Below are 18471 nucleotides of genomic sequence, written 5' to 3'. Positions count from 1 at the left end.
GAATTAATTTTCAAACCCAGTCTAACACAGGCTCATTTATCCACCATACCCTCAAAAAACAAGAAATGATGATCAGCAGGAAAGTGAGCTGAGAGGATTTTATAGAGAAAAAAACAAAACACTTTCTTAACAAGAGTTTATTTACTACAGTGTCAGTCATCTCTTTTTAATGAGAAAACAAAACAGAACAAACACAACAACCTCTCCCTCCTGCTGGGAAGGATTTGTCCCGGTAGAAATAATAAACACCAGTGTCACATTCTCTCCTAATTAGTTAACTGAGTGAAACCGAAGCTTCAGGGAAACCTGCCATGCTCAGTCCCAGGGGCCACATTACATTTTAATGTTACATCTGGAAGCTGGAGTCCCACTCCTTGTCAGAAGGTACACTTGGCAGTGATTGATTGCCCTGTCCTATGAGTTTCCTCTGCATTTTGTGCCCATCTCAGCATTGTTTAAATTGCTCCTGGAGCCACCTCCTGTGCCCAAGCTCCCAGGTCCTGTTCCGTCCTCAGAGCCTGCTTACTTTATGGGCCTCCCAGAATGCCCCTGTGCTGCTTTTACCTGTGCCCTGCGCTGACAGAGGGTCATCCTCACTCGTGTCTGTTCACTTACAAAATCAAAGGCATTGGCAACTCTCTTGAAAGGAAGTGCCAATAATCGTATTCCTTCTGGAATGACTATCTTCAAAACAGGCTTCCCTCTCCAGTCTTATCTCCTAGCCCTGTTGGCATAATGGCTCTCACATTATATGGCAGCTTTTTTGTTGCTGTGGTAGCACAATGGATGGGGATGGGAATAAGGGATGAATGGAAATAAAATTCTAATAACCACAGTCATTAGTGTAGGTGCCCAAGGATGAGTCCACGGTCAGGCTGAGCCAGTTTTACTTTGAAGTAGGTCATGCAAGGAAACTCATTATGGTGAGGCCCAAAGCTCTTTAAAGCATCAGTAGCTGCCCCGTGGCTCAAACACCATAGATTCATTTTTCTCTTAAATATAAATATATGTAACTTTATTATAAGATAAAATATTCATAAAGATGTATAAAAATGTATCGGCTCGGTTTAAATAACCCAAAGGAACCACTGTGTACACAGCCCAAGAACTGAAACATTTGTAGTAACTGGACCCTTCACGTCTGCCTTTCTGACTAAGTTCTCTTCCCTCCCCTTCAGAGATAACTACTACTGTGTTTTTATGTTTATGACCTTCCTACAGTATGCATATTCCAGGCATGAATGCATATGTATACATATGTATATTTATTTCACATGTGTGTTTATAGTTCTGCTTATTTTGAACTTTTATAAATTGAATTCTATTGTAAATCTTCTGACTTGCTTCTTTTGTTCATGTTTTGTTATTCAACCTAATTGATTAATACCACATGTATTATATTAAATTTTTCATGTTCTATAGAGTTATTGTACGAATATGTAAAAATTTATATATTCAAATTCTGCTGGTGAATATTTATGGAGATTCTAGGTTTTTGTTTTTGTAATTCTTCCTGGTGTCCATGTACAAGAATTCCTCTAGGATTTAAACCTGGGATGGCATAGTTAGGTGGTAGATTTTACACACTTTATTTATTTGTTTATTTATTTATTTATTTAAAATATGTTTTTATTGATTTTAGAGAGAGAGAAAGGGAGAAGGACAGAGAGATAGAAACCTCAATGAGAAAGAAACATCGATCAGCTGCCTCCTGCTCCCCCCACTGGGGATCAAGCCCACAACCTGGGCATGTGCTCTGATGGGTAATTGAACTGGTGACCTCTGGGTTCATAGGTCCTTGTTCAACTACTGATCCACACCAGCCAGGCAGTTTTACACACATTTCACTGATCATATAATGACCTCTTATTTCCATCCTAATTTACACTCCCAACTGCAGACAATAGGAATTCCCATTAATCCACATCCTCGCCAGCACTTGATATTAGCTGATTAATCTTTTTTGCCAAATTAGTTAGAGTGTCAAATGGTATCTCCTTGTGATTTTCCAGATGGGGAAACTAAGGCACGGACCTATTACATAACATGTCCAAGGTCACATGAATAGCTAGTAAGGGTTAGAGCTAGGATTTAGGACTCAGGTAATCCTGGATCCACTTTCTATTCTTGGCCACTCCTCTGTACTGTCTCTCAATAGCATTTCTGAGATTTGGGCTCATGTAATAGGAAATTATTTTTGTTGAATGGACAATTCATAATTATTGGGTGGGAATTATAAGGTGTGTTTTTTTTCCATATCAGTGATCAGCACCCTTGACACAGAAGAATTCAAAGATATATTTTTGATCCACTTCTCCAACCCCCATACTTTCTTATTCAATAAAACAGGGATCTAGTGTCTTGTCAACAGCATTTATTTTTAAAAAGGTACAATTCTTGAAGTTTAGCTATTTCCTTAAGAAAAATCACAGTAGAAAGACAATTATGATCAGAATAATAGAGTTGATTAGGAAAATAAAATGTTTTTTTATTTTCTATAAGATATTACTTAGTAAAATGTGGTGAATAAACTTGGCTGGTGATACAGATGAAAACATCAGCAGATCTTTAAGTGCCTTGGGCCTTGCTAGGAAGTGCTTTTCATATTGGCCATCCCAGTATGCCACTTTGCATGACTTTGGCTAATGCAAAGTTGCTAGTGTTCTTTTTTGCCCCACATTCAGTTTCTGAGTAGGAAATCCCACAATGGCTTTTTAATTTGGATCAAACTTTTTAGTGCTCATTTTTGAGGCTCTTCTTGCCCTGGTTTAGTTCATGTTGCTGTAGTGAATTATTTCTTCTCCCTGCTTGTGGGCTTCTCTCCAAATCCCATCTCCCTTGCATTCACTGGGCCATATGGTTTATATCAACTCGTTCCATCTCTCTGGCAGCCCACCTTCATTGTCCTTCACTCGAGTCCCTCCTCAGTGCTCATTAATTCCCATGTCTTGGAACCACCTCCACAGATACTAAGGACACACAATGATGAATTTTCCTGACAACTCAAATGCCCATGATTTCTCCTTCCCTATTCACTTGCTGGTTTTTTGGGTGTATTCCAAACTTTCCCCCACTCCCATGGGTGGTGTTGCCATTCTTATTTAACTATAAACCCCATGAATAGAGATGTTGCCCCACTCTATGCTGTGCCCTGGCACCACATTGATTCCCTGTGTACAAGTCTCACTGTTACATTTGCTACGGTATGTGGTTGGCAAACAGAAACTTTCAATGCATTAATATTGACCCCTGTTGTAGAAGATAGGTTAGTCCTGGTCCCTTTCCAAGGAAATCCAGGCACTAATGTGCTGAAGAGCTGGCCTTTTATGGTGGTCTCCCGGGGTGCTCCCAAGGATTCTGTGAGAGGAAAGGAATAAATGACAGCATTCTTTTTCTTGGCTGGTCTTCTTTCACAAATCCTAGGAAAACAGACCATCGCTGCTGATTAGAAAAACAAAAGAAAACAGAACAAGCCAAGAAAACAAAACAAAAGTCCCTAAGCTCTCTCCAACATCAGCTTATATTTCTTTCTCCAAGTCCTGACCCTACCATTCTCTCTCATTCCCCTTTATTAACTCTCTCTGTTGATTGTAACTATATAATCCTTTGATCCATTTGGCTGCTGGGGAATGCTTTGTTGGTGATAATTATCTAATTATCTTTTGAAGCCTTATTATAGGTGTGTGTGCTATTTACTAAGATTTACTTACAATTTTGCTTTAGATTGCCTTTTGGCCTCAGAGAATAGTTAGTTAAGTGAAAGTATTTAAAACATTGCAAAATAAGAAGGTAACAGAAAAGAGTGAGGGAAGGAGGAAGGCTGACCTCCTGGTTTGCTTTTACATGGATGGATAGAAAGGGTCATCTATTAAGAGGGGAAGTCATGGATTCTCTGTCAATGAGGCTGTTTATTGCAGATTTCATCCCCACAAATAAGTCACTTATGCTATTTATAAGTGTTTGAGAAGGGAATGGAAAAGGCCTGATTTGGTCCCTAAGTAGTCATCTCTGATAGCAAAAGTGAAGAGTCCGATTGTGCTTGCTTTTTAAAGTTTAATGTGTTTATTTAAGGTTGTTACTACATGAAAGGATACTATATAGGTTACGTTAGTGCCTGTGTAATCAAAGCACTAGGCAGGTACCCTGAAATTATTGCCATATAATTCCTATGTGAGGATAATTGTAACTCCACTTGTCTATTTTATTTTTTATGTAATTTTAGTTATTATTTATTTTTAAATTGATTTGAGAGAGAGAAAGAGGAAGGGAGAGGGGGAGAGAGAGAGAGTGAGAAACATCAATGTGAGAGTGAAACATCGATTGGCTGCCTCCAGCCCGCACCCTGATGTGGAATTGAACCCATAACCTGGGTATGTGCCCTGACCAGGGATCGAACCCTTGACCTTCCAGTGCATAGGACGAAGCTCCATGCAACTGAGCCACATGGGCAAGGGCTCCATTTGTCTATTTTCTATTGAACTAGAAACCCTAATATCCAATGAAAACATTTCCCTGCTGTGCTCCACTCCCAGGTAAGGCTTATTTTAAGGCAAGAACTGGGTAGCACTGATGACTGGCTGCCCTGAATCATGATAGTAGCCTAAACATCTCTTATCATGATTATCTAGTTGCAGAATATTAAACTGTGTTGTTACTTGTTCAGTTAGTTCCTGGAAGGTTAGTCCTGGATATGCTACTTCAACCTGTATTAGTCTCCTGGAAGCATCTTTCAGTGTGTTTCCGTTTGCCCAGGCTGTGTGCCACAGCTCCTGAAGCCTGTGCTGTCCTGGATGGAGCTGAGAAAACATTCAGCGGTCCAGCTCTTGACGAATTTGCAAGTCAAACAAATGCTTCCTTTTTTTGCCAGCCTTCTATGTCAGTCCTCATTTCTGGGTCCATTTTGGTTGTGCAGAACTTTAGGATGTGACTTTCTTAGCTTCATACATTTGTTCCCCCATCAACATGACCCCACATAACCCTTGGAAGTGGTTACTACTCTAGCACTTCCCTTCCCCAGACTGCACCTTGGTGGACTTCGCCTCCCTCCTCAGAGCCAGAAGAGTATGGAGCATGGAGAGAACCATAGAACTGCCTCCTTCTGGGCTGACCTGGGCTAGCTAAGTGGCCTTGAGCAAGTGACTTAACCTCAACTGAGCCTCAGTTTTTTTCATCCTTAAAATGGGGATGATGCCAATAGCAGTGCATATCTAGTAGATTTTCTATGAGGATTAAATTAGATCACACAGGTAAAACTATGCTGGCACTTCCTTTGGTTGCAAATATGAACAAAAGGAAGGGACCGAGCAGAACAGTGAAAGTGCAAGAGAGAGCAAGAAAATCCCTCAATGCCAAATATTCCAAATGGGAATATATTTTTCTATAAATAGACCTTATATATCCTGACTTAGGAAATTATTCAAATCTATTATTTTCTAATTTTCTGGAATGAAACAATCCCTTCAGGTTACAACGCAAATGGGCCGGGAGTGACTTGTGTCATTCTGGGCAAATGGTCGCCTGAGCCTGGGTGGTGGGGTCAGGCAGAGATGAGAGTCTTGGTCTTGGCGTGAGATGAACCAGTCGCTGGCCCAGCTCCATCCTTCACAGGCTGGGTAATCTGGGCAGGCCACTTCTCGCAGGCTGGGCTGGCTGCCTTCTAAGGCCTCTGAGTCAGGAAAGAAGACTGGGCAATGACACACACTAGGTAGGAGAACCCCAAAACGCCATCTTCAGTTTTGGAGAGGTATTTTGGAGACTCTTATGCCATACTCTGCCTGGGGTAAGTGCGTGGATTCCTGCAGATGAGTGTCCGTGTGTTTTTCTGCTGGTGATGGCGGGCAGCGCCACTATTTCCTCACCTCACTGCGGGCCCACTCGCTGAAAAGAAAGGAAATCAGCTTGGCAGGTGCTTCAATGCTGCAGGTCGCTTTCACACTGGGGCTTTCTTTAGCAAGTAACAAGCACGTGACTGTTTCATTATGCAGCATCCACCTTTTCTCCTGACAAAGCAAAGCCCGGTGGTTTCTTGAAAAAGGGATTTGTAATCAGCCAGAGTCCACTCAATTTTGCTTAGTCTGGTGACATTTCCATACTCTCTTTCACCCTAGTAAGTGAAAGCAATTATTTCAGCCATTGCAAAAACAACTTAGAGTGGTGTTTTACAAGAAAGCAAAAGGTCATTTGAGCCATACTGTTTCAGCAGCTGTTGGCTGTTTCTCTGACCATGCCCCTGTCTGCTCCTCATATCTACCCTGATGAACCCTATGGGCTTCTTCTCATTCTCAGAAAGTGTGCCCCCCCCCTACCCCACCCCCGAAAAGTCATTCATCTTTGAGCATCTGATTTCCCAGTGATCTTTCCTTTCTTTAAGCTCCTTTTATCTTTGAGGAAGATGGTGATAGTCTTGGCTGAGGTTATATTCTGAAAATGGAGTTGCTGGTTGCTGAGTGAGATTTTCATTGACATTATAAAAAAAAAAAAAAAAAAAAGTCGCCCTGGGTGGGTGGCTCAGTTAATTGGAGCATCATCCTATACACCAAAAGATTCCTGGTTTGATTCCCAGTCAAGCAACATACCTAGGTTGTGGGTTTGACCCCCCAGTCAGGGCGGGTACTGGAGGTAACTGATCACTATTTCTCTCTCAATTCAATGTTTCTCTCTCCCTCTCAATTCATCTCTCTAAAATTAATAAACATATCCTTGGATGAGGATAAAAAATAAAAAGTGTATTTGGCTTCACATCTCTCTCTGAGTCTTGGAAGGTGGTCTACCAGCACCCCCTATTTTCTGACTCATTTCTCTTACCCCATTTCAGACATCCCTTCTTATCAAGTGAAACTGCTTATCACTTCTTCCTCCATGCCTCTCCACCAGCTGGTCCCATCTTTTCTGTCAATGCTCATCTTCCCCTTATGAAAAATACCTTGCAACTTCCCTAGGGAATCTCTCAATACATTTCCCTATTTCTTAGGCAATCAGGGGCTACATTTGGATGTGTAAACACACGTGTCTGACTTTATAGAGACTCCTACTTTTCTTGCTTAAGAGTATATGCATCACCCCCTGGCCGGGTAGCTCAGTTGGTTAGATCATCATCCCGATATGCTAAAGATGTGCGTTTGATCCCGGGTCAGGGCACATACAAGAATCAACCAATGAATGCATAAATAAGTGGAACAAATCAATGTCTCTCTCTCTCTTTCTCTAAAATCAGTAAATAAAAAGTGTATATGCATTACTACAGAGAATGAAGATTTTATCTTCATTTTATTTCTCTTCACAGCAACTGGACAGTAAAATCTGCTCTGTAATAAATATCATTAAGGACTTATTCATATACTGAAGCCTATTCTATTTTGGATCTTTTGAGCAAGCTTCTGAACTAACCATTTACTTTATGATTCTTGCTTCTAAGGTGTTATTGCTTAGTCGATTTAGCATAGCATTGAAGTGAAAGACATCATGTCAATGAAATAAAATGCTTACTTTTTCTATGTTTCATTAATATCTGTCGTATGCTGATATTATAGGGAAGATTCAAAATTAGTGTTTTATTATAACTGAATTGCAAATACAAATTATCTTATCTATATTTACACTTATGAGTAAGAGCAGGCTCTACAGTTTTATCTTTATTTTAAATTGTACACTTTTTGCTACATGTGCATTTTGCTGGTGTATGTCTCTGAAAGTGACCTTCGCTCTATTAACTCCTTGGCTTTACTTTTGTTCCAATTTAGTTTTTGGCTAAATCTGTTCTTCTCAGTGAAAAAGGCCCTCAGGTTACTCAGGTTACTGAGTGGTCAGAGTGCTGCTGGGTGATGATAAGGTGCTTCATGTGCACCCTGAAGACGGGATGACCCATACAGCGATCATCTCTTAAGCTCCAGAACACATTTATTTGTACTTGGATCCTCGACTTAAACACCATTTCCCATGCAGTCTTGATGTCTGGTTAAAACCAATCACCATCCATCACTTTCAGGCCACATCAGTTCTGTGCACAGAGGGATACATGAGCACACTTTTTCAGCCTAAGTTCCTTTTAGAGGTCCTGAAGGACACTGTTAAATACATCAAATGAGTGCAAGGGACCTATCACAAGAGGGATGCGGCCTGACCTTGAGGGAAGGGATGCAGCCATATGCCCTGATGCTATCTTTAAGATCCACCGGGAAAGTCATGAGGTGCTAAGGCCCTGACTTGGTACCTTCCGCTCATCTGTGAGGCTCAACCAGGGCCTTATTTATTGGTTCTTCTACTTCTCTTACCCTCTCAGGATTAGAGCTTTGTCATCCAAAGGCCAGGAAAACAGAAATAAACAAAGTCCGTTGACCTCAATGACATTTTCTCAACAACCTGGGGACAAAGAACCTTGAGAGAATTCTTGAATTTCGTTTTTAAATCTCTTACATTGCGGAAGTAGTTTTCAATGTACTAAGCATTTTAATAGGTATTCCTTGATTCAAAGGTTAAGAAGGACAAAGAGTTTTGTGTACTATAATTGTTTTGGGTTCATTAATTTAGTAAGGTGTAGTGAGAGTTAAAAACTTTCACAAATATGAAAAATCCTCCCTGTTGGTGGAAGCTTAACATTTATTGAACAAAGTAGTTGAAGGAATTCTGAAATATTGATGCTAAAAATACATTTATATTTTTTGAGTTTTAACGGAATAGTTGGATATTACTTTTGAATGTAGTACCATGTAAAAAAATGTTGACCTACTATATCCAAAGTTGATAATACAGCATTGCTACAGAAAACATTAATTTTGAGTTGTATAGATTGTTTTTAATTTTTTTTAAATTGGCCCTAGCCAGTTTGGCTCAGTGGATAAAATGTTGGCCTGGGGACCAAAGGGTCCTAGGTTCTATTCCGGTCAGAAACCAATTGGTTTCTCTCACATTGATATTTCTGTCATTTCCTCTCTCTTCGACTCTCTCTAAAAATCAATGGAAAAATATCCTCGGTTGAGGATTAAAAAATTTTTTTAAATTGAGTTGAGAGAGAGAGAAAGAGAGATCGATTTATTTGTTATTCTACTTTATTTATGCATTCATTGGTTGATTCTTTTATGTGCCCTGACCAGGGATCAACCCGAAATTGGGGTGTATCAAGACGATGCTCTAACCAATTGAGCTACCCTGGACAGGGCAGTTGTATAGATTCTTATAAAAATATATTCCCCAACCTTTCTGGTCCTCCTTCTGACTGTTGGCACAAATTTTACACAACTGGATGAAAGTGACATACTGTGACAGTGGAAGAGTGTGAATCCAATTGGCCCCTTAACCTGTGAACCTGTCTTCACTCACCTAATGCTCAAAAAAAAAAAAAAAGTTAATTAACCAATAAAATTTGTTGTAACACTGATCCAAGCTTGCTACTGATGTTCTATGAAGTAACATGCATTATTGCTTAGTATAGGACTCTGGTTTGATGTGTAATATAAGCAGTTCTGGTCTGTTGAGATATTTGCAATGGTATTTCAGTGCATCTAATAAGCACCATTAGATACCAAAAAGATTTTAAAACATTTCCAACCCCAAAATTGACGACTAGGTTCAGCAGGGGCCAGTCAAGTGGGTCTCTTTCACCTCCTGGAACATCTTTCTTGATCCAGGGTTCAAAGAATATTGAAATGACAGCCAGTTGAATCACCAGGCTGCCAGTATCTACCAAGTATTTATTAAGTACTTCACTTACTTCCTGTACTAAGAAGTTTTCAGTGAAGGATGAAGTCTGGATAAAATAAAGAGAAAAAAATCAAATCAAATCCCCATTCTCGTGCTTGTGGCTTAATTGCAGTGATGGGACTTGGGTATGTGAAACAACCAAAGAACAATTTCACAACATCACATAACAAATGGGAGTTTGGGAGAGACATCTGGTCCCTGCACTGTTTCTAGCCAATTCCAGTGGTGAATAAGGGAAGTGGGACGGACTGTTTCGGAAGGGAACTGTCCTAGGCCTCTGGCAGCAAGGTGGAGTTTTTCTGCCAGGAGGGAACACTGGATGGGAGCTGTTTGTTTTTTCTCCAAACAGGAAACCTCTTCCATGCTAATAGTAGCTTCAAAAGGATTGCTGCGACAGATGGGAAGAACCCATAGACTACATTCATACATTCACTTAGCAGGGACTAATTGAATTGGAGGATTAACTCTGTCATTAGAGAGAAGCAGAACCTATTTATGTCTTGTCTCCCATCTATGGTTATACTTGAAGAGAGATTTGGCATAAGTGGTGTTTGAACATTAGACCATGCAGCATTGAATGGCCTTTAGATGCCACTGATGGATTAATCCCAATGATGATAAGATGATAAGAAGATATGTCAGTTGTGTGCTCTGCATCGTCCATATTTCGGCAATGGAGGGGAAGCTGGTAGGCAGAGTGTGAGGGATAAAAGACTAGAGTTCAGTGAATGATTCTCCCTGCCTCTCCTTCCTCCTCCAACCAAGCAGTCTCTTCCTTCACATCTGATTATTAAATGGAGATTCTGGATTGAGCTCCCTTAGATAGAATTCCTAATTCAATTCTACAAACAATTGTCTGTCTGCCTGGTCTTTTCCTTACCTTTCTTCTTCCTGCTGCAAAAAGGTGGTCCTTCAGATGAGCAGTTCTCAGCCTCTTTTATTTTTCTGCTGACATACTCTACTGATGCCAGGTGGAACAGAGACAAACTGTTTCTGCTGAAGCCAAGCCCAGATTGCAGATTTTTGATCAAAATAAATCATTGTTGTTTTAAATCTCTATGTTTTGGGATGGTTTGCTAATAGGGAACTGATACAAATGTGTCTGTTATTATAAGAATAATCTTGGAACTTTTCTATATTATAAAAAGTTCTCAGAATTTTAACCTATTATTATTAACAAATAACTTGACACATATCTTATTATCAACTTTCAAAACCTCCTCTAGGCCTCAATTAAAATGCAGAGGTCTTTAGAAATATTTAAATCCTCCTTTCTCTCACCTCATCTTAGACTTGTTTGATATGACTATGTAAAATAATATTAATTACAGTCATTTTCACAAACTGTTTCTCATTTATGCCTAATTAGCATAATCACAGAATGTGTGTTAGATTACCTTTGCTGTGTTTGATGATTATCTTAAATTTCATTTTGGGGAGCTAAGCCTTCACAGTTTGTTGCTCATGTACTATGGGTGTTGGCTGCTCATAAAGTAGAAAAATAAATCTGCTATGGAAAATCTATGCAGAATATGTATGTCACAGAAGTGGGTACTTGGGCAGCTGTCAGTGCCAGCTTTCTGGTGGCTAAGCAGTAAGTAACTTTGAATAAAGGAAAAGTATGAAGACTCCATTGATGTTGAGCTCGAGGGAAATGTAAACATAACATTTGCCCTGGTGTGCTCACTCTTCAGCATCTCCTTTAGCATAATAGAATTGCCACTTAAAGCCACAAATTGACTTCATTTTATATGTGATGAATTCATGAAGCTTTTATTAGGGGCCATTTATTTTCACTTTTGTCCATCCTGCTCCAAGTTAAACCAAGGAGAAATTGCATGGTGGAAAGAACTGTGAGCCAGAGGTTAGAGACAATAAAAGACAAGAAAAAATAAAATAACCAAGTCCCTCTTTTCCTCAGCTGGATTCTAACTGTGTGACCTTGGAAAAGTCAAGTCACTTCTCAAGGCCCAGTTTCCTCATTTATGAATGGAGAGGGTTAGACTAAGGCTAAATACAGCTCCAGAATGTGGAATATGACAACTTCTGAAAGGGTCATTTTAGGCTGTCATTCTTGCTTTGCAGATAAAAATATTTAGGAGTAAAAAGTATGCAGAACTTGGCAAAGTTAGATATATATTTATGATTCCCAATGAGTCAACTGATTTTGCCCCCTGAATCTCCACAAGCCTCTCTTTGTTCAATGGTTTTTGTTTGTACTTTTAACTTTTTTCCAGAATAAAAAAAGAAAAAATAGAAGATTTAGGTGATTTCTGTCATTAGGAGAAGACAATTTGGCAATAAAATTATTTAAAAATTTGAAAGTAACTGAACCTGAAAGATTAAAATTTTTCAATATACTATTTTATTGAAACTCTATTTGATATATAATAATGTAGCTATTTTGGTTGATTTATTGAGAATTACAAACATATATATGGCTTTGCCAAGTTGTGTGTATGTTTTGTTCTTAAATATTTTCATCTGCAAAGCAAGAATCACCGCTGTAAACTATCCCTATGGAAATAGTCATACGCCAAATTCTAGAGCTGTGATTGGCCTTAGTCTAACGGTTAGACTCTAACCTCATCTGACAGATGCAAAATGGTGCTTTCTCAGTGTGATGGGTTAAAAAATCAGCATTCCATGGTGTTCTACACAGAAGACTGTAATGGTCAGATTCTCTGTTCCTTGAGCTTATTTGCAAGGCAGAGGCTCAAAAGAACCCACTTGATCTTCATTTACCTAATAAGAGAACTGGGCTTGGTAACTAACCCAAGGTTAGGTCTAGTTAATGGCTTAAACTCAACCCGTCTAAGTCTAGATTCAATTACAATATATCCCTTCCTAATTTGTACTTCTTGCCAAAAATGTCAGTTCCCTGAGAGGATGGCGTTTATTTTGTAGTTATATTTCCACATCCTTGACAGGGTTTGGCCTGGCAGGAGCAGGCAGGCCAGCCAGTGGGCCCGTGGACTGGTTTGTCCCTACACTGATCCCAGGGGAGAGGCCATTTTTTCTCCCATGCATGGATGTCTGAGGATGTCTTGACTCTGGGGAATCCAGGTCTCAGGAACAGAGACTGAGAAGGAAGACAGTGATTCCTTCCTGGCCATCTTGACTTCTCTGTTCCAGTATTCTGATTTGGAATGTTTACTGGATAGCAATTTATTGGAAGGCATAGCATTGAAGGAAAAAGAAATCATTTCATGTGAACTAATGATTCAACTTCTAACCTCTAAAAATGACACAGTTCTCAGGTCTCTACCCCCTTACATTTCTGTCTAACTACATAAGTTTATGTGACATAATTGTCCAGGAACTTATTCATTTAGTTATCAACCTTTTGTTCTGTTAATAATGTGACTTCTTTTGCTTCTTTGCATTTGAGGCATTGTTTCTTCAGTGTAAAGGAGTTTTGAAAAAGGCAAGAAGGCAAGCTCGGAGCTCAAGAAATAATAAGGGATAATACTATAATCAGAACAACTCAATTATTTGTTTTTGAGCTCGATCTTTCACAAGGTTATTATCTGGAATTGAGACTAATGGATTCAGGCTTTCTTTATGCAGAGGGAATTTTAAACAACAGTGTTCATGGGGAAGTACATTAATCAGGAGAAAGAAGTGGGCCTTGTGCTTAAAAATGTTTGCATAATAGCTATTCTTGGGTGTATTGCTTGATTTAAAATAAATATTCATGCTTTCTATCTCCAGTGCAATTGGAAATTATTCGTGGTTATGATTCTGTTATATGATCTCCTACCTGCTCATGTGGACTTTAAGCTGGGAGGCCGTTGGAAATGAATAGACATAAATCACAATGCTTGTGAATGAGTCTGGGGTAGAAACTGAAGGGGGCTGTAATGTGGGCAATCTGGAGAACATGAGCTGGGAGCAGGTCATCGCTGTTTCTAGGCGGGGACGAGCAGAGTCATACTGGCATGCTTAAGAACATTCACGTACTTTTAATTCTTTAATAGTGTCTCATCCCCTGCAGGATAAAGTCCAAGTGCCTTTTCCTGACATAATGGTGCTCACTGGAGTGGTCCCTGTGACTGTGGCACATTGCCCAAGACCACTCTCCACCTCAGATGTGCTCACATGCAGCTCTTTGCAGGTTCCCTCAGACACCATGACTTCTAAATTCCAGGTCTTTGTTCATATCCTACCTTTATCTTGCAAGAATTTTCCAAACCTCCTTTGCTAATTACTTCTGTTTATCATGGGAGAGTTGGCTTAAGCTGTACTTCATCTAAGAAACTCTTTTTGAACTCCAAAGTTAACCAATAAATCTCTGTCCCCCCGCCCCCGCCCTGCGCTGGCTTCCCCTTCCTTTCTTCCTCCCTCCCTCCCTTCCTTCCTTTCTTTCTGCCTTCCTCCCTTTCTTTCCTTCCTCCTCCCCATCCCTCCCATCCTTTCTTCCTTCCTCCCATTCACTTTTAGTGCTACTTAAATAAACTTGGTCCTGGGGAATTCCTTCATTGTCTTGATTTATTATTTACACCAAATTTTATTACACAAGTGCTTTAAGTTAATGAATTCATTTTTCTTTTTCTCTTTCCTTTATTCCTTTTTTCTCTATTTCTCTCTTTTTTTTTTTTCTTTTAATTTCTGGGGAAGGTTTTAATATGATCTTGAAAACCATAGGCTGTATGCTGTTTTGAAAAAGTGTGTGTGACTTTCAGCTCTGCATTAACTGCCCCCTCAGGCAATTTCCCTTACCTTAATTCTTTCCTAATATGGGTGAAAGAGAGAGCATCCTGTAGCATAAAAGTCCAAGCTGGTTTGTTTTCTCATACTTGCAATCGCTAGTATTTTCTTCGGCCTCTCCCTCCCTGCCTCTGAGGTAGGCTTTACATCTTGGAGTTACACAGCGTCCCATTGGCTCCATCAGCTGTGCCTTCACCTGATGGGCACTGTATTAACAGAGCTATGTCTGCTTGACTCTACACATCAATTTTACCATGTTGCTAGGCTCCTTCTGAAGTGTTCCCATGCCATTTTTATATATAGTCTCAAAAGTCCTGAAAGCTACCCCTCTGGTAATATTACATACCTATTTATAAAGCTTTTTTGTTTGTTGGTTTTATCCTTACTGCAGAGAGATGAGTAGGACCGCTATTAACCTTATCTAGTAAATTACAGAGATTAGAATTAAGACTCCAATCCAGTGCCTTTTCCACAACACTATAAGCTTTATAACATATAGAGACTATTTTCTTTCATTTTCTATACGCCTCCAGTAGACCTCTGCATTGTGAGCTCACAGAGGGCACTAGATAGAGACCTAGACTGGACACAGGGACCTGCATGATGGTGATGACTGGACCACCACTAGCTCTGTGCCCAAAGAGAGTCATTTTACTCTGAACCCAGTGTCCCATCCATAATATGAAGAATGAACCCCATTTTCTTAGGCTCTTTTGACATATTTTATTAACTCCCTTTGTCTTATTTTTATCTGTCTCCTTTTCTCCTTTCTCTTTGCCATCTTTTCAGCCCGTCCAACAACTAACTGTTGTGCACTGAGATGTACACAGCATTGTGCATGTGCCTTAGGGAGATGTTATAGCTTGTTATGGAAACATTCTTCCCTCTCTTTCCTGTTCCCCCTTTTCCTTTCTTCTTTTTTCTTCCTTCTTCTTCCGTGTTCAAGCAGCCCTCATCATTTCCGTGGGTTTTCAAGGCTTCTGCTTTGATCAGAAGGAAGGCAAAGGGTTATGGGCCAGTGAATGAATTTAACATGCCTATGGTCCCTTGGAGCTTATAAATGCTCCATATGAAAGTTTGGAGGGTTTTGCTCGGGCACTGTCAAAGGCTCCATGTACTTGGATGCATGATACTGAATTGTTGGCTAACCCTATATGAGAGACTACTCAAACAAGAACAGTAAGTTGACACTTTGAAAAATACATTATTTTCTTCTAAATTTTTGTGACATTAAAGCCTGGAATAATCTATCTTTGGTATAGTTTTAGGTATTTATTTTTCGAAAGCCGCCATTTCCAACCTATTGCATATAATCCCTTTAGAAACCATAATTGCCATTAGACACAGGTATATTCTGTCCTCTTTTATCAGTCATATTTTCTCATTCCTCTTCTATACCCCACATGGCATGCACATACAGTTCTATCCCCTCCCCCACCCCCTTACCCCCCACCCAATGACAATTAGTTTAGGTTAACCAAGACTTTTAGAATTCTTTCTGTAAGAGTCACCATTGAATTAGATGCTTAACACATGATTATTTTCTTCAAAACATAATTAAAATATACGTGGTTCCTCTTCAGTCTTTCTAGTCCCCTTTATTTCCATAGCAGTAGATATTTATTTATCATTACAAAACACACCGACAAAATTACTGGTGAATTTTTGAACCCCAAGAGGACAGAGTGGAAGGAAATGGAAAGAGGGGGACAAAAACCAGTGATGATTAGGCACCTGCTCTGCATCAGTGGATGAGTTAGAAATGTTTATATGATTTAATTGATCCTTTTAGGAGTCCTAAAAGATTTAGACTTGCTGTTTTACACATGTGGAAACTGAGGTTCAGAGGGGTTAAATGGTTCACTCAGTGTTCCACAGCTTGTGTCAGAGTTAAGATCTGAACCCGATCTGTGTGACTCCAAATTTCATGTTCTCTTTGTTGTACCAGGGCCAGAGGGGACTCTGGTAGGCTCTAGAATTATACTGGAGATGGGGCCCAGGTAGGGAAGGGCTGCAAAGAAGACCTTAGTCTATTCCAAGATTCAACCTTTGGCATGCTTCTCCTTCCCTGGTCAAATGTAGACTATTTATGCAAAATATGGATCCAGCCCTTTTTTAGTATTTTAAGGAGAGGGTCTTCTACTAATGAGACATCTCTCTTTTTTCTTTCACAGCAATTTTGCAAGCAGTAATAGCTGGTGATCTTATGAAGGTAAGATATCTACCTACCAAATTTTTTGCTGATTTTTTAAGAACTTTAAGCCAACATCATTTCACACCAAACTTTCATGAGCCCATATGTCATTTATCAGACCCCCTGCCTGTGCTGGCTGAGTAGAAAGAGGAAGGAAGCTTATGCTTTTTTTTTTTTTTTTTTGAGAATTGAACAGAGAGGATTAGGGGAGTCCTCCCAGCATCTCCGTGCTTCCTAACAGCAAAAGGTTTCTGTAAGAGAACCATGCAATTTGCCTTCACTAGTGAAAATCACTGCATGTCCGCAGGATACAGTGCTCACAGTGCCCAGAATTCCTGTTCTCTGAAAGCTGATATTGGAAGTTTAAAGATTTCCTTTTAGACAGGTCTTGAAATAAATGCATGTGTAAGAATTACCTGGTCAACAACCAGAAATACATTCTTCAGGCCAGAGCGTATGTCTTCCAACATTATTACAGTTTTATATTTTGGGAATCATGGTAAACCAAAACAGTTTCATTTGTTCTTATGTTTTCTGATGAATTTTAGTTCAGAGGGAAGGAAGTGTCCACAATGCCTCTGGAGTGAATGCCAATTCTGAAGTTAGACTGCCAGAGTTCAGATCTCGGCCCTGCCATTCCCTATATGCATGGCTTTGAACAACTATTTATCTTTGTGCCTCCGTTTCTTCATCTATAAAATGGAATAATAGTATTACCTCTCTTTTCACTTTGTGAGGATCAAATATAATAAAACAAGTAAAGCTCTTGACTATTCCTATTACATAGAAGAGACTCTAAAATGTTGGCTGTTTTAGCATAGTGTTAGTCTGTGTATTTTTAAGAGCTAGACATAGTAGAAATGTAAATATTTGTTATAAAGTATAATACAGTTTATAACCATTCTAAAAGCTATAGTTGGTCCCATATCCTTTTCAGGCATTGGAACTTATGACTGCCCATCTATCCTTGTAAAGTCCACACTGCCACTGATCGGCTCTGTAATATGGGCAGCTCCCTAGGGGCCCAGGCTGTGCCTTCCTAACCAGCCTGTGGAGGATGGTCCCATTGCAGATCCAGAAACCAAGAGCCTTAAAAGAAAGCTGAGAAGCACTGCCCTTGAATACAGTTTCTTCTGAGGCACAACTGTCGAATAAACTGAGACCCTCTGTGCTTCATTTATTTTTTAAAATATGTTTTTATTGATTTTAGAGAGAGAGGAAGGGAGAAGGATCGAGAAATAGAAATATCATTGAGAGAGATCGGTCAGCTGCCTCCTGCACGCCCCCTACTGGGGATCAAGCCCACACCCTGAGCATGTGTCCCGATGGGGAATCAAACCTTGACTTCCTGGTTCATAGGTCGATGCTTCAACCACTGAACATACCAGCCTGGCCCTCTGCTCCATTTTTAACAGGTCACTAGCAGAAAACAAGTTGCAAGCATCTTGATAAATGGCCATCTTTCAACATTTAATCCTGGAAATAGTGCCTGTGCAATGCACTGTCCAGATAATAGTGTTACTAGGAATTGTTATCCACAAGAGAAAGGTGCTCTCTAAGCACTGCCCCTGCGAGTTCAATGCCATTTCCCAGGAAGAGATTAAACCAATGCTATCCTAATCTCTGTGCATGGCCTTCTATTAGATTCTGGGCGATAAAGACATGAATACGATCTGATCCCTGCCCTTGTAGAGCTTCTAAGCCAGAACATTTTGCAAACTGTGCTTTTGAAACCTTTTCATTTTATTTTGTACATGATTTTAGTCTAGGCAGTGAATTTTCCAGGTCTGTGGGTATATCACCACAATATTTTGTACTTAATGGATAATTATTTGAGATACAGGAAATAACTATATTCAGTCAGTAGTCTT

The 18471-nt window shown here is 39.7% G+C and overlaps 1 protein-coding gene across 6 annotated transcripts in view; it reads left to right on the top strand.

The window, feature by feature from the left end:
- Positions 1-18471, top strand: part of DGKI (diacylglycerol kinase iota) — a gene marked incomplete at its 5' end in the record, with an annotated part of 419556 nt that overhangs the window by 374929 nt on the left and 26156 nt on the right. For all 6 annotated transcript variants that reach the window (XM_080666632.1, XM_080666631.1, XM_080666634.1 and 3 more), the window contains one exon: positions 16581-16618. In XM_080666632.1, the coding sequence (XP_080522758.1) occupies positions 16581-16618 (38 nt within the window). The remainder of the gene's footprint in view (positions 1-16580; positions 16619-18471) is intronic.

The sequence above is a fragment of the Plecotus auritus genome (assembly GCF_963455305.1).
Source record: "Plecotus auritus genome assembly, chromosome: 4".
NCBI classification, from domain to species: Eukaryota; Metazoa; Chordata; class Mammalia; order Chiroptera; family Vespertilionidae; genus Plecotus; species Plecotus auritus.
This window is presented reverse-complemented; position numbering and strand designations above follow the sequence as displayed.